The sequence below is a fragment of the Microcebus murinus genome, chromosome 20 (genome assembly GCF_040939455.1).
Source record: "Microcebus murinus isolate Inina chromosome 20, M.murinus_Inina_mat1.0, whole genome shotgun sequence".
Taxonomy (NCBI): Eukaryota; Metazoa; Chordata; class Mammalia; order Primates; family Cheirogaleidae; genus Microcebus; species Microcebus murinus.
This window is the reverse complement of record NC_134123.1, coordinates 36,753,947-36,771,041: the sequence shown is the minus strand read 5'-3', so window position 1 is coordinate 36,771,041 and position 17,095 is coordinate 36,753,947. Positions and strand designations below refer to the sequence as shown.

Below are 17,095 nucleotides of genomic sequence, written 5' to 3'. Positions count from 1 at the left end.
TCCCTCCCGGGTAGCTGGGACGACAGGCGTGCGCCGCCACGCCCTGCTTGTATTTTTTTTTTTTTTGTATATATATTTTTTTTAGTTGGCCGATTAATTTCTTTCTATATTTTTAGCAGAGACGGGGGAGCTCGCTCTTGCTCAGGCTGGTTTTGAACTCCCGACCTCGAGCGAGCCTCCCGCCTCGGCCTCCCTCCCGAGTGGCTGGGACGACAGGCATGCGCCTCCACGCCCGGCTAATTTCTTTATATATTTTTAGTTGGCCGATTAATTTCTTTCTATATTTTTAGTAGAGACGGGGTCTCGCTCTTGCTCAGGCTGGCCTCCAACTCCTGAGCTCGAGCGATCCTCCCGCCTCGGCCTCCTCCCAGACTGCTGGGACGACAGGCGCGAGCCACCGTGCCCGGCTCATTTTTTCTATATATATATATTTTTTTACTTAGCCAATTAACTTCTATTTTTTTTTTTTTTTTAGTAGAGACGGGCTCTCGCTCTTGCTCAGGCCAATTTCGAACTCCTGACCTCGAGCGATCCTCCCTCCTCGGCCTCCCTCCCAAGTAGCTGGGACCACAGGCATGCGCCACCACGCCCGGCTCGTTTTCTTTCTATATATATATATATTTTTTTTTTTTAGTCGTCCAGCTCATTTCTTTCTATTTTCAGTAGAGACGGGGTCTCGCTCTTGCTCAGGCCGGCCTCGAACCCCTGACCTGGAGCGATCCTCCCTCCTCGGCCTCCCTCCCGAGTAGCTGGGCCCCAGCCTCACGGCCGCGCTGGGCTCTCTGGCTCACCCCAAGGGGGGCTCACCTGGATGTCGCGGGCTCGCTCGTAGGACTGGTAGGCGATCTTCTCCTCCATGCTGGCCAGCTCCTGCTTCAGGTTGAGGATCTCGTTCTGGTGCAGCTCCGTGAGGTCGTTGAGCTGCTCCTCCAGCCGCTCGCACCTGCGGGCCGGCCGGCGCAGTGTTAGGGGGCTCTGCGGGCGGCTCTCCTGGTGTCGTTACTATTATTATTATTTTATTGATTGATTGATTTATTATTATTTTTTTAATTAAAGAAATATTGTCTGGCTTTTTCTTTTCTTACCTTTTTCATTTTAACTAGACACACGGATTCCTGAATCTGTTATTATTATTATTATTATTTTAATTAAAGAAATATTATCTTGCCAGGGAGACAGGGTGAGACTCGGTCTCAAAAACTAACTAACTAAAATAAAATAAATAAAATAAACTGAGCACTAGGATATCGGGCAGCGAGCCATGTGCAATCCGTAAATTATTTGGCTGGAATATCGTAATGATCTTACAATAAGGGACCATTATCGTTCCTAGGTGGGAGGTGAGAAGACCGGGGCAAGCTGGTAAAGAAACTCACCTGCTTTTCCAGGTTAGTTAGTTTTTTTTTTGTTTGTTTGTTTGTTTTTGAGACAAGAGTCCCGCTCTGTCGCCCGGGCTGGAGTGAGCGCCGTGGGGTCAGCCTCGCTCACAGCAGCCTCCGATTCCTGGCCTCAAGCGAGCCTCCTGCCTCGGCCTCCCTCCCGAGTAGCTGGGACGACAGGCGTGAGCCACCACGCCCGGCTCGTTTTTTCTCTATATATTAGTTGGCCAATTAATTTCTTTCTATTTATAGTAGAGACGGGGTCTCGCTCTTGCTCAGGCTGGTTTTGAACTCCTGACCTCGAGCACGATCCTCCCTCCTCGGCCTCCCAGAGAGCTGGGATTACAGGCGTGAGCCTCCGCGCCCGGCCCCAGGCTAGTTAGTAGTGGATCCGGAAGTTGAACTTGCCAGGTTAGGTTTATTAACAGGGTACAGAGGACCGGCCGTGCTATTTCTAGAATTTATTTGAGCATCTATTAGATTTCTTATTGCAGTGCATTCGGTGTCAGTTTCTCAGCACAATAAAGAATATACAGGCCGGGCGCGGTGGAGGCTCACGCCTGTCATCCCGGCACTCTGGGAGGAGGCCGAGGCGGGAGGACCGCTGGAGGTCAGGAGGTCGAGGCCAGCCCGAGTCCAAGAGCGAGACCCAGTCTCTTATTAAAAAAATAGAAATTAATTGGCCAAGTAAAAAATACATATAGAAAAAAACGAGCCGGGCGTGGTGGCGCATGCCTGGAGTCCCAGCTACTGGGGAGGGAGGCCGAGGCGGGAGGATTGCTCGAGGCCAGGAGTTGGAGGCTGAGGCAGGAGGCTCGCTCAAAGCCAGGAGTCGGAGGCCGCCGTGAGCGAGGCTGACGCCACGGCACTCACTCTAGCCCGGGCGACAGAGCTAGACTCTGCCTCAAAATTAAAAAACAAAACAAACAAAAAACAAACAAAAAACAAAACCCAAAATAACCAAAAACCAAAAAACAGACCAGCCCTTAGCATGGATGATGACTAAAGCATTTGGCTTACATGTGTGCACTTAAATGTTAAAAAAAAAAAAAAATCCTGAGAGAGCACTTAATTTAAAAGGAGAAAATAAAAAAAAGAAAATAATAATTTTATAAAAACAATAAAAAAAATTTGCATTAAAAAATAGTATAAAGACTAGCAGATAGAATGAGGCCAAAACCAAAAAATAGAAATAAAAAAATATATATATATGGCGGGGCGCGGTGGCTCACGCCTGTAATCCTAGCTCTCTGGGAGGCCGAGGCGGGCAGATCGTTCGAGGTCAGGAGTTCGAAACCAGCCTGAGCAAGAGCGAGACCCCGTCTCTACTATAAATAGAAAGAAATTAATTGGCCAACTAATTTATATATATAAAAAGTTAGCCGGGCGCGGTGGCTCACGCCTGTAATCCTAGCACTTTGGGAGGCTGAGGCGGGCGGATCGCTCAAGGTCAGGAGTTCGAAACCAGCCTGAGCGAGACCCCATCTCTACCAAAAATAGAAAGAAATTAATTGACCAACTAAAATATATATACATACAAAACATTAGCCGGGCATGGTGGTGCATGCCTGTAGTCCCAGCTACTCGGGAGGCTGAGGCAGGAGGATCGCTGAGCCCAGGAGTTTGAGGTTGCTGTGAGCTAGGCTGACGCCACGGCACTCACTCTAGCCTGGGCAACAAAGTGAGACTCTGCCTCAAAAAAAAAAAAATAAAATAAAATGAAATAAAATAAAAGACTAGCACATAGAATGAGGCCAAAACCAAAAATTAGAAATAAAAAAAAATAATAAACAACAACAACAAAGAAAATAAAGCACTTAGCCCTTAGAGAATTCTGTAACCACCACAGAACCATTTCGAGTTTCAGTTCATTCATAAAAAAGGTAAAAACAGGCATTCTCCTTTTTTTGCTTGTTTGTTTGTTTTTCAATTTTGTTAGGTTTTCTTTTTTTTACTTTTCTTTGGAGACGCGATGAGGCGGCGGGAAACAGGCACTGTCACCTGCGTTTCTTTCTAGCGACCTCTCCCGCCAACTGCCCATCGAGAAAAAAACGGTCCAGGCCAAATCTCTACAGCGCTCACCGTGTTCTGCCTGGGCTGTGCCTCTGATTGTTTCTAGAACGTTCTGGAAATTACACACCTTCTGGATTTGAGGGAGCGCAGTGATATAAGCTGCAGCGCTTGTCTGGGTCTACGATTCCCAAATAAACAAGAGGAAATTGCCTTGGAAAGCTCGGGCCTTATTTCTTCCTTTTATCTTTTTCCTTAAAACTCCCATGACGCATTATGGGGTATTTTAATTTAATTTTATATTTTATATTATATTTTATTTTTTATTTTTCATTTTATTATTTTATTTTATATTTTGTATTATATTTTATCTTTTATATTTTATTTTATTATTTTACTTTATATTTTATTTTTTATGTTTTATTTTATTTTTTTGAGACAGAGTCTCACTTTGTTGCTCAGGCTAGAGTGAGTGCCGTGGCGTCAGCCTAGCTCACGGCAACCTCAACCTCCTGGCCTCAAGCAATCCTCCTGCCTCAGCCTCCCAAGTAGCCGGGACTACAGGCATGCGCCACCACGCCCACCTCATTTTTTCTCTATATATTAGTTGGCCAATTAATTTCTTTCTATTTATAGTAGAGACGGGGTCTCGCTGTTGCTCAGGCTGGTTTCGAACTCCTGAGCTCAAAGCTCTGCCCGCCTCGGCCTCCCAGAGAGCTAGGATTACAGGCATGAGCCACCGCGCCCGGCCTTATATTTTATTATTTTACTTTATATTTTACATTACATTTTTATATTTTATTTTATTATTTTAGTTTATATTTTATACTTTATTTTATTTTTTATGTTTTATTTTATTTTACATTTTTTATTTATTTTGCTATTTTATTTTAGATTTTTTATTTATTTTATTAATTTTGTTATTTTATTTTTTTAAACTTATTTATTTTTTTTATATCCCATTTCATTATTTCATTTCATTTCATTTTTGAGACAGAGTCTTACTCTGTCGCCCGGGCTGGAGTGAGTGCCGTGGCGTCAGCCTCGCTCACAGCAGCCTCCAACTCTTGGCCTCCAGCGATCCTCCTTCCTCGGCCTCCCTTTTTGCCCCGGGAACATCCCCTCCTCCTTCCCTTCCCATCACGATCCTCCTTCCCTTCCCATCGCGATCCTCCTTCCTCAGCCTCCCTTTTGCCCCGGGACCATCTCCTCCTCCTTCCCTTCCCATCTTGACCCTCCTTCCTCAGCCTCCCTTTTTCCCCCCGGAACATCTCTGCTCCTCCTTCCCTTCCCATCGTGATCCTCCTTCCTCAGCCTCCCTTTTTCCCCGGGAACATCTCTGCTCCTCCTTCCCTTCCCATCGCGATCCTCCTTCCTCGGCCTCCCTTTTTCCTCTCCGATCACGATCCTCCTTCCTCGGCCTCCCTTTTTCCCCCGGGAACATCTCCTCCTCATTCTCTTCCCATCGCGATCCTCCTTACTCAGCCTCCCTTTTTGCCCCGGGAACATCCCCTCCTCCTTCCCATCTCGATCCTCCTTCCTTGGCCTCCCTTTTTCCCGGGAACATCTCCTCCTCCTCCTCTTCCAGTCGTGATCCTCCTTCCTCGGCCTCCCCTTTCCCCCCGGGAACATCTCTGCTCCTCCTCCCCTTGCCCATCACGATCCTCCTTCCTCGGCCTCCCTTTTTCCTCTCCCATCACGATCCTCCTTCCTCGGCCTCCCTTTTTCCCCCGGGAACATCTCCTCCTCATTCCCTTCCCATTGCTATCCTCTTTCCCTTCCCATCGCGATCCTCCTTCCTCAGCCTCCCTTTTCCCCTGGGAACATCTCCTCCTCCTCCTTCCCTTCCCATCGTGATCCTCCTTCCTCAGCCTCCCTTTTCCCCTGGGAACATCTCCTCCTCCTCCTTCCCTTCCTATCGTGATCCTCCTTCCTCAGCCTCCTTTTTTCCCCGGGAACATCTCTCCTCCTCCTTCCCATCGCGATCCTCCTTCCTCGGCCTCCCTTTTTCCCTTCCCATAGAGGTGATCCTCCTTCCTCGGCCTCCCTTTTTCCCCCTGGGAACATCTCTGCTCCTCCTTCCCTTCCCATCGTGATCCTCCTCTCTCGGCCTCCCTTTTTCCCTTCCAATCGCGATCCTCCTTCCTCAGCCTCCCTTTTCCCCCCTGGGAACATCTCTGCTCCTCCTTCCCTTCGCGATCCTCCTTCCTCGGCCTCCCTTTTTCCCTTCCCATACGCGATCCTCCTTCCTCGGCCTCCCTTTTTCCCTTCCCATACGCGATCCTCCTTTCTCGGCCTCCCTTTTTCCCTTCCCGTACGCGATCCTCCTTCCTCGGCCTCCCTTTTTCCCTTCCCGTACGCGATCCTCCTTCCTCGGCCTCCCTTTTTCCCTTCCCGTACGCGATCCTCCTTCCTCGGCCTCCCTTTTTCCCTTCCCATACGCGATCCTCCTTCCTCGGCCTCCTCCTCCTCCCCCTCCACCCCCCCTCCCCGCCCCTCACCTGTAGCGCTCCTCCTGCAGCGTCTGCATCACGAGCGCGTAGTCCCGCTGGTACTGCTCCTTGAGGGCCTCGAACGCCTCGTCCAGCCTCGCCTGCGCCTCCCGGATCTCGCGCACCTCGGGCGCCAGCGCGTCCCAGCCGGGGTTGTGCATGTCGGGCGCGGCGCTCGTCCTCGACCCGGCCGCGTGCACCGCCCCGGACGTGCTGTTGGCGCCCGCGGAGCCCGACGTGGCGCTCGAGCAGTCCTCCTCCTCGCTGCCGTACTTGGGGCTGGACGAGGACGCGTGCAGGGCGGAGGCCGTCCCCGTCCCCGCCGCCGCCGCTGCAGCTGCAGTCCCCGCCGCGACGGCAGGGGGCGCCCCGAGGCCTCTCCCTGCACCTGCGCCTGCACCTGCGCCTGCACCTGCGTCCTCCAGCGACGCGCCCGCGAGCTGGGCCTCCTCCAGCGAGTCCTTGAGGCCCGGCAGGTTGTCGGCGCTGCCCGCGCGGCCCCGCAGCAGCAGCGACGCGATCTCGCGCGGCTTGGAGGCCACGGCGCCCGCGGCCGAGTGCGTGGCCTGCGAGAAGCTGGACAGGCCGCCGCGCACGCTGCCCACCACGCCCTCGCTGAAGCCCGACACGCGCGCGCCCACGTCGCGCAGGCCCTGCTGCACGTCGCGCAGCACCTGCTTGGGCTGGCGCGGAGGCTGCTGCTGCGGAGGCTGAAGAGGCTGAGGAGGCTGAAGAGGCTGAGGAGGCTGCTGCAAGGAGGAGGAGGAGGAGGAGCAGCAGGAGGAGGAGGCCGGAGGGTGCCCCGGAGGCTGGGAGGAGGCCGGGTGCGGAGGCTGGTGGCCCTGGGCCTCGCGCAGGCGCCGGCGGCAGCGCTCGAGCTTGCGCTGCAGGCGCGCGATGCCCTGCGCCGAGCGCTGGTTCTTCTTCTCGAAGGCCTGCTTGACGCGCGCCGCCTGCTGCCGCTCCGCGCCGCCCGCCAGCCGCAGGTACTCGGCCACGTCCGCGTCGCGCGCCGCCTGCGCCACGCGCAGCTGCTCCGTCAGCCGCAGGATCTTCTGCTGCACGTGCGCCAGCGCCTCGGGAGGCGGCGCGGCGGGGGCGAGGCCCGAGGCCTCCGCGGGGAAGGAGGCGGAGGCCCCGGCGGCGGCGGAGGCCGGGGTGCACGAGGACGAGGAGGACGAGGAGAAGGCGGCTGCCGCCGCTGCCGCTGCTGCTGCTGCAGGGGAGAAGCTGCTCACCTCCAAGCGCTCGATCTGCAAGGGAGAGAGAAAGCAATGAGTGAGGAGGACGGAGCGTTAGGGCCCAGCGAGCGGCTGCCAATCGGCAGCGAAATGCGTTGGAAATTGACGCCCGCCGACGACAATCAGGAATGAAATGCGTTGGAAATTGACGCACGAGCGCCAATCCGGAATGAAATGCGTTAGAAATTGACGCACGAGCGCCAATCCGGAATGAAATGCGTTGGAAATTGACGCGAGAGAGCGAGATTCCGGAGTGAAATGCGTTGGAAATTGACGCCCACCGGTGACAATCAGGAATGAGATGCGTTGGAATTTGACACCCGAGCGCCAATCCGGAATGAAATGCGTTGGAAATTGACGACGGAGTGCCAATTCGGAATGAAATGCATTGGAAATTGACGCCCGAGCGCCAACCCAGAGCGAAATACGCTGGGAATTGACGCGGGAGCGCCAATTCGGAGTGAAATGCGTTGGAAATTGACACGCGAGCACCAATTCGGAGTGAAGTGCACTGGGAATTGACTCGCGAGCACCAATTTGGAGTGAAATGCACTGGGACTTGACCCGCGAGCACCAATCCAGAATGAAATGCGTTGGAAATTGACGCAGGAGAACCAATTCGGAGTGAAATGCGCTGGGACTTGACCCGCAAGCACCAATCCAGAATGAAATGCGTTGGAAATTGACACGCGCGAGAGAATCCGGAGTGAAATGCACTGGAAACCGACGAACCCGAGCGCGACAATCCCGCTGGAAATTGACGCTTGAGCGACAGTCTAGAGTGAAAAGCGCTGGGAATTGACGCGCTAGCGACAATCCCAAGTGAAATGCACTGGGAATTGACACGCCAGCAACAATCCCGCTGGAAATTGACGTGCGAGCGACAACCTGGAGTGAAATGCGCTGGGAATTGACACGTGTGAGGGATAATCTGGAGCTGGAAATTGACATGCAAGCTATAGTCTGGAGTGAAATGCGCTGGAAACTGACAGTGCGTTCAACAAGGAGGCCTGGTACGGAGGCTGAGCACCTGCTAATGATGCTAGCTAGCGATCTGGGAGGCCGAGGCAGGAGGATCGCTCGAGGTCGGGAGTTGGAGGCCAGCCTGAGCAAGAGCGAGACCCTGTCTCTACTAAAAATAGAAAATTAGCTAGTGTTTGGGGCACGCCTCTCATCCCAGCACTCTGGGAGGATCGCTCAAGGTGAGGAGTTGGAGGCTACCTCAGTAGAGGCCGCCAGGGTGAGGCTGCTCACCTCCAAGCGCTCGATCTTCCGGGCCAGAGAGAAAGCAAAGAGGAAGGAGGATTAGAAGGAGGCCCCACCAGGGAACCGGGCACCAATCCCCAGTGAAACGCACTGGAAATTGACGCAGAAAGTGACAATCCAGAGTGAAATGGGCAAGAAATTGACACAGAGTGAAATGCGCTGGAAATTGACACAGAGTGAAATGCGCTGGAAATTGACAGAGTGAAATGCGCTGGAAATTGACACAGAGTGAAATGCGCTGGAAACTGACAGAGTCAAATGCGCTGGAAATGGACATAGAGTGAAATGCTCTGGAAATTGACAGAGTGAAATGCGCTGGAAATTGACAGAGTGAAAATGCTGGAAATTGACAGAGTGAAATGCGCTGGAAATTGACAGAGTGAAATGCGCTGGAAATCGACACAGAGTGAAATGCCCTGGAAATTGACCCACTGCCAGCTGCCAATCAGGAGTGAAATGTGCTGGAAATTGACAAGGCGCTCATTAAGGAGGCCCGTCCCTGAGGCTCAACAGCTGCCGGCTGCCGATGCTAGCTATGGTAGCTAGCGATCTGGGAGGCCAAGGAGGGAGGACAGCTCGAAGTCAAGAGTTGGAGGCCAGCCTGAGCAAGAGCAGGGAGGATTAGAAGGAGCCTACCTCCCTGGAGTGAAATGCACTGGAAATTGACATGCGCTCAATAGGAGGCCGGTGTGGAGGCTCAAACCCTGCGATGCTAGCTAGCAATCTGGGAGGCTGAGGAGGGAGGATTGCTCGAAGTCAAGAGTTGGAGGCCACCCTGAGCAAGAGCAGGAAGGATTAGAAGGAGCCCACCTCCCTGGAGTGAAATGCACTGGAAATTGACATGCGCTCAATAGGAGGCTGGTACCCTGCGATGCTAGCTAGCGATCTGGGAGGCTGAGGAGGGAGGCTTGCTCGAGGTCAGGAGTTGGAGGCCAGCCTGAGCAAGACCGAGACACCACCCCCCATCTCTATTAAATATAAAAAATTACCTAGTGTTTTGGTGCACGCCTGTCATCCCAGCACTCTGGGAGGCCGAGGTGGGAGGATCGCTCGAGGCCAGGAGGTCGAGGCCAGCCTGAGCAAGAGCGAGACCCCGTCTCTACCAAAAAAATATAGAAAGAAATGAGCTGGACAACTAAAAATACACAGAAAAAAAATGAGCCTGTGGTCCCAGCTACTCGGGAGGGAGGCTGAGGCAGGAGGATCACTTGAGCCCAGAAGGTGGAGGCTGCTGTGAGCGAGGCTGACGCCACGGCACTCACTCTAGCCTGGGCAACAGAGCGAGACTCTGTCTCAAAAAAACAAACAACCCATAAAAAGAGATTGGGGTCACAGCAGAGGCAGAGAAACAAGGGCATTTGCAAGCACTTGACATTGAACAGTGATGACAATGAACTTGGGACTGAGACAAACAGCCACCAACTCACAGCTGTGGAAATCGCAGACTCCTAGTCACCAAAAAACAACAACAACAACAACAACAACAAAACCCATAAAAAGAGATTGGGGTCGCAGTAGAGACAGAGAGATGTGCTATCCGCAAGCACTTGACGTTGAACAGCGGTGACAATGAACTTGAGCCCAACAGCCACCAACTCACAGCTGTGCAAATCGCAGACTCCTAGTCACCAAAACACAACAACAACAACAACAACAAAAAACCCATAAAAAGAGATTGGGGTCGCAGTAGAGACAGAGAGATGTGCTATCCGCAAGCACTTGACATTGAACAGCGGTGACAATGAACTTGAGCCCAACAGCCACCAACTCACAGCTGTGCAAATCGCAGACTCCTAGTCACCAAAACACAACAACAACAACAACAACAAAAAACCCATAAAAAGAGATTGGGGTCGCAGTAGAGGCAGAGAAACAAGGGCATTTGCAAGCACTTGACATTGAACAGTGATGACAATGAACTTGAGCCCAACAGCCACCAACTCACAGCTATGGAAATCGCAGACTCCTAGTCACCAAAAAACAACAACAACAACAACAACAAAACCCATAAAAAGAGATTGGGGTCGCAGTAGAGGCAGAGAGATGTGCTGACATTGAACAGCGGTGACAGTGAACTTGAGCCGAACAGCCAGCAAACGTGCAGCTATGGAAATTGCAGACTCCTAGTCACCAAAAAACAACAAGAAGAAGAAGAAAAAAAAAAAAACCATAAAAACAGATTGGGGTCACAGAAGAGGCAGAGAGATGTGCTATCCTCAAGCACTTGACATTGAACAGCGGTGACAATGAACTTGAGCCCAACAGCCACCAACTCACAGCTATGCAAATTGCAGACTCCTAGTCACCAAAAAACAACCACCACAACAAACAACCACAAAACCCATACAAAGAGACTGGGGTCACAGCAGGGGCAGAGAAACAAGGGCATCTGCAAGCACTTGACACTGAACAGCAGCGGTGACAATGAACTTGGGACTGAGCCCAGCAGCCACCAACAGAGCTATGGAAATCCCAGACTCCTACTCACCAAAACACAACAACAACAAAACCATAAAAACGGACTGAGTCACAGCGGAGGAGGCGGAGGGATGTGCTATCCGCTAGCAGTTTGACATTGAACAGCGCTGACAATGAACTTGAGCCCAACAGCCGCCAACCCGCAGCTGTGGAAATCTCAGACTCCCAGTCACCAAAAAAAAACCAAAAAAAAAAAAAAAAAACCATAAAAAGCGATTGGGGTCACAGCAGAGGCAGAGAAATAAGGGCATCTGCTTTGCAAGCACTTGACATTGAACAGCGATGACAATGAACTTGAGACCGAGCCCAATGGCCACCAACAACCAACAACGGCGCAGGGATAAAAGAGCAGCCTCCTCCTCCTCCTCCCTCTGGCCTCCCCCCTTGCAGGCTCAGGACCCCAGACTGTCACCTCCCCAGCAGCCCGGGGACAATTCTGCAAAAAAGAGCTCCGGACTTAAGCAATGCAAGAAAAAAAAATAAAAATAAAAACACAAACAAAAAAAGGACGACCATGACTGTGCAAATAAAGGCAGGGAGTTCTTTCTAACTGATGTTCAGCATCTTCATTCTCTGCCCTGCAGATTCCCGGCTCCCCCCTGCTCGGGGACATACCGGGGAGGGACTCACAGGACCCCAGACCGTCACCTTCCCAGCAGCCCCGGAACAACTCTGCAAACAAGAGCTCTGGCCAGGGAGGGGGGGGCACGGGCAATATAAGTAACCTTAACACTTGCACCCCCATAATATGCTAAAATAAATAAATAAAAATAAAAAATAAATTTAAAAAAAGAGCTCGGGACTTAAGCAATGCAAGAAAAAGAAACGACAAAAACAAAAAAAAGGACAACCATGACCATGACCATGACTGTGCAAATAAAGGCAGGGAGTTCTTTCTAACTGATGTCCAGCATCTTCATTCTCTGCCCTGCAGATTCCCGGCTCCCCCCTTCTCGGGGACATATCGAGGAGGGACTCACAGGACCCCAGACTGTCACCTTCCCAGCAGCCCGGGGAAAACTCTGCAAACAAGAGCTCGGGACTTAAGCAATGCAAGAAAAAAAAGCAAAAACACAAACAAAAAAAGGACGACCATGACCGTGCAAATAAAGGCAGGGAGTTCTTTCTAACTGATGCTCAGCAGCCTCATTCTCTGCCCTGCAGATTCCTGGCTCCCCCCTGCTCGGGGACATATCGGGGAGGGACTCACACGACCCCAGACCGTCACCTTCCCAGCATCCCAGAGACAAATCTGCAAACAAGAGCTCGGGCTAGGGAGGGAGGGGGGGCACGGGCAATATAAGTAACCTTAACACTTGTACCCCCCATAATATGCTAAAATAAAAAAATAAAAAAGAGCTCGGGACTTAAGCAATGCAAGAAAAAGAAACAAAAACAAAAAAAAGGGCGACCATGACCATGACCATGACTGTGCAGATAAAGGCAGGGAGTTCTTTCTAACTGATGCTCAGCAGCCTCATTCCCTGCTCTGCAGATTCCCGGCTCCCCCCTGCTCGGGGACATACCGGGGAGGGACTCACAGGACCCCAGACCGTCACCTTCCCAGCAGCCCGGGGAAAACTCTGCAAACAAGAGCTCGGGCCAGGGAGGGAGGGGGGGGCACGGGCAATATAAGTAACCTTAACACTTGCATCCCCATAATACGCTAAAATAAAAAATAAATATAATAAAAAAATAAAAAAGAGCTCGGGACTTAAGCAATGCAAGAAAAAGAAACAAAAACAAAAACAGGACAACCATGACCATGACCATGACTGTGCAAATAAAGGCAGGGAGTTCTTTCTAACTGATGCTCAGCAGCCTCATTCCCTGCCCTGCAGATTCCCGGCTCCCCCCCCCTCCCCCCGGCTCCCCCCTGCTCGGGGACATATCGAGGAGGGACTCACAGGACCCCAGACTGTCACCTTCCCAGCAGTCCGGGGAAAACTCTGCAAACAAGAGCTCAGGACTTAAGCAATGCAAGAAAAAAAAGCAAAAACACAAACAAAAAAAGGACGACCATGACCATGACCGTGCAAATGAAGGCAGGGAGTTCTTTCTAACTGATGCTCAGCAGCCTCATTCTTTGCCCTGCAGATTCCCGGCTCCCCCCTGCTCGGGGACATACCGGGGAGGGACTCACACGACCCCAGACTGTCACCTTCCCAGCAGCCCGGGAACAACTCTGCAAACAAGAGCTCAGGACTTAAGCAATGCAAGAAAAAATAAAATTAAATTAAAAAAAGGACGACCATGACCGTGCAAATAAAGGCAGGGAGTTCTTTCTAACTGATGCTCAGCAGCCTCATTCTCTGCTCTGCAGATTCCCGGCTCCCCCCTGCTCGGGGACATATCGGGGAGGGACTCACAGGACCCCAGACCGTCACCTTCCCAGCATCCCAGAGACAAAGCTGCAAACAAGAGCTCGGGCTAGGGAGGAAGGGGGGGCAGGGGCAATATAAGTAACCTTAACACTTGCACCCCCCATAATATGCTAAAATAAAAAAATAAAAAAGAGCTTGGGACTTGAGCAATGCAAGAAAAAGAAACAAAAACAAAAACAAAAAAAAGGGCGACCATGACCATGACCATGACTGTGCAAATAAAGGCAGGGAGTTCTTTCTAACTGATGCTCAGCAGCCTCATTCTCTGCTCTGCAGATTCCCGGCTCCCCCCTGCTCGGGGACATACCGGGGAGGGACTCACAGGACCCCAGACCGTCACCTTCCCAGCAGCCCGGGGAAAACTCTGCAAACAAGAGCTCGGGCCAGGGAGGGAGGGGGGGGCACGGGCAATATAAGTAACCTTAACACTTGCATCCCCATAATACGCTAAAATAAAAAATAAATAAAATAAAAAAATAAAAAAGAGCTCGGGACTTAAGCAATGCAAGAAAAAGAAACAAAAACAAAAACAAAAACAGAACAACCATGACCATGACCATGACTGTGCAAATAAAGGCAGGGAGTTCTTTCTAACTGATGCTCAGCAGCCTCATTCCCTGCCCTGCAGATTCCCGGCTCCCCCCTGCTCGGGGACATACCAGGGAGGGACTCACACGACCCCAGACTGTCACCTTCCCAGCAGCCCCGGAACAACTCTGCAAACAAGAGCTCGGGCCAGGGAGGAGGAGGTGCACGGGCAATATAAGTAACCTTAACACTTGCACCCCGATAATACGCTAAAATAAATAAATAAAAAATAAATTTAAAAAAAGAGCTCGGGACTTAAGCAATGCAAGAAAAAGAAACGACAAAAACAAAAAAAAGGACAACCATGACCATGACCGTGCAAATAAAGGCAGGGAGTTCTTTCTAACTGATGTCCAGCATCTTCATTCTCTGCCCTGCAGATTCCCGGCTCCCCCGTTCTCGGGGACATATCGAGGAGGGACTCACAGGACCCCAGACTGTCACCTTCCCAGCAGCCCGGGGAAAACTCTGCAAACAAGAGCTCGGGACTTAAGCAATGCAAGAAAAAAAAGCAAAAACACAAACAAAAAAAGGACGACCATGACCGTGCAAATAAAGGCAGGGAGTTCTTTCTAACTGATGCTCAGCAGCCTCATTCTCTGCCCTGCAGATTCCCGGCTCCCCCCTGCTCGGGGACATATCGGGGAGGGACTCACACGACCCCAGACTGTCACCTTCCCAGCAGCCCCAGGAACAACTCTGTAAACAAGAGCTCGGGCCAGGGAGGGGGGGGCACGGGCAATATAAGTAACCTTAACACTTGCACCCCCATAATAAGCTAAAATAAAAAAAATAAAATAAAAAAATAAAAAAGAGCTCGGGACTTAAGCAATGCAAGAAAAAGAAACAAAAACAAAAAAAGGATGACCATAACCATGACCATGACCGTGCAAATAAAGGCAGGGAGTTCTTTCTAACTGATGCTCAGCAGCCTCATTCCCTGCTCTGCAGATTCCCGGCTCCCCCCTGCTCGGGGACATATCGGGGAGGGACTCACAGGACCCCAGACTGTCACCTTCCCAGCAGCTCGGGAACAACTCTGCAAACAAGAGCTCGGGACTTAAGCAATGCAAGAAAAAATTAAATTAAATTAAAAAAAGGATGACCATGACCGTGCAAATAAAGGCAGGGATTTCTTTCTAACTGATGCTCAGCAGCCTCATTCCCTGCTCGGGGACATATCGGGGAGGGACTCACAGGACCCCAGACTGTCACCTTCCCAGCATCCCAGAGACAAATCTGCAAACAAGAGCTCGAGCTAGGGAGGGAGGGAGGGAAGGGGCAATATAAGTAACCTTAACACTTGTACCCCCCATAATATGCTAAAATAAAAAAGAGCTCGGGACTTAAGCAATGCAAGAAAAAGAAACAAAAACAAAAACAAAATAAAGGGCGACCATGACCATGACCATGACTGTGCAAATAAAGGCAGGGAGTTCTTTCTAACTGATGCTCAGCAGCCTCATTCCCTGCCCTGCAGATTCCCGGCTCCCCCCTGCTCGGGGACATCAGAGAGGGAACCAAGGTGACTGCAGGGCTGAAGGTCACAATGCAATGAGCAGAGATCATGTGTTTTTTTTTGTTTTGTTTTTGTTTTTGCTTTCTGGTGCCCCTTGCCCATGCATGGTCCTGCAAACTTGCTTTAGCTACATTCTGCTTGTCTGGAAGAAAAAGTATTTTTTTTGAATGCTTTAGCTATTGCAATTTTACGGAGCTGATTTTAGAAAAGCAAAAAAAAAAAAAAAAAAAAAGCAAAAGAAAGGAAACAAGCAAACAAAAGAATAAAAGAAATCACAAGAATAAAATAAAATAAAAATTTTAAATGCTTTAGCTATTGCAATTCAATGGAGCTGATTTTAGAAAAGCAAAAGAAAGAAAGGAAACCAACAAACAGAAAAAATAACTCACACGAATAAAAAAAAATGCTTTATTTAACTGTTGCAATTCTACTAGGCTGATTTTAGAAAAGCAAAAAAAAAAAATGAACAAACAAAAAATGAAGTCACAAGAAAAAAATAAAATAAAATAAATTTTTAAATGCTTTTAGCAACTGCAATTCTACAGGACTGATTTCAGAAAAGCAAAAAAAAATGAACAAACAAAAAATAAAAGAACTCACAAGAATTAAAAAAAAAATTTTTTTTTAATTTTTAAATTTGTTTTAAAAAATTTTTTTTAACTTATTGCAATTCTACAGGGCTGATTTCAGAAAAGCAAAAGAAAGGAAACCAACAAACAACAACAAAAAAGAAGTCACGAGAATTAAAAAAAAAAAAAAAATGCTTTAGCTGCTGCAATTCCACCGAGCTGATTTCAGAAAAGCAAAAGAAAGAAAACCAACAAGCAAAAAAATAAATGAATAAATAAATAAATAATACAAGAACTCACAAGAAAATTTTTAAAAATTGCTTTTAGCCATTGCAATTTCTACGGGGCTGATTTCAGGAAAAAAAAAAAGCAAACAGAAAGAAAGAAAAGGAACAGACAAAAAAAACTCACGAGAATCATAAAAAAATAAAAAAAAAATTTTTTTTTTTTGGAATGCTTTTTAGCTATTTGCAATTCCACGGGGCTGATTTCAGAAAAAAAAAAAACAAAAAGAAAGGAAAGCAACAAACAAAAAAATAAAAGAACTCACAAGAACTGAAAACAAACAAACAAAACAAAAAAAAAATTGCTTTAGATACTGCAATGCTACCGGGCTGATTTCAGGGGGAAAAAAAAAAAAAAGGCAAAAAGAGAGAAAGGAAAGGAACAGACAAAAAAAAAAACTCACGAGAATCATAAAAAAATTTAAAAAAAAAATTTTTTTTTTGGAATGCTTTTTAGCTATTTGCAATTCCACGGGGCTTGATTTCAGAAAAAAAAAAAAGAAAGAAAGGAAAGCAACCAAACAAAAAAAAATAAAAGAACTCACAAGAATCAAAAACAAACAAACATTGCTTTAGCTACTGCAATGCTACGGGGGCTGATTTCAGGGGGAAAAAAAAAAAGCAAAAAGAAAGAAAGAAAACCCAAACAAGCAAAAATAAATAAATAAATAAAATAAAACAACTCACAAGAAAAATTTTCTAAAAATTGCTTTTAGCCATTGCAATGCCATTGAGCTGATTTGAGGAAAAAAAAAAAAAAGCAGGCAGGAGGACAGGGAGGGAGGGAGGTCACAGGCACAGGGACTGGCTACTCACGGGTCCGGGGGTGTCACCCAGGCCACCCTGGCCTTGGTCTCAGGCCCTGCTGCTGCAGCTGCTGCTGTC

At 49.2% G+C, this 17,095-nt stretch overlaps 1 protein-coding gene across 1 annotated transcript in view; it reads right to left on the bottom strand.

The window, feature by feature from the left end:
• The window catches only part of TMCC1 (transmembrane and coiled-coil domain family 1), a 46,810-nt gene that overhangs the window by 3,475 nt on the left and 26,240 nt on the right, over positions 1-17,095 (bottom strand). The window contains exons 4-5 of the mRNA XM_075995922.1: positions 5,891-7,134; positions 808-943 (exon numbers count right to left, since the gene is read on the bottom strand). Coding sequence (XP_075852037.1) covers positions 808-943; positions 5,891-7,134 — 1,380 coding nt within the window. The remainder of the gene's footprint in view (positions 1-807; positions 944-5,890; positions 7,135-17,095) is intronic.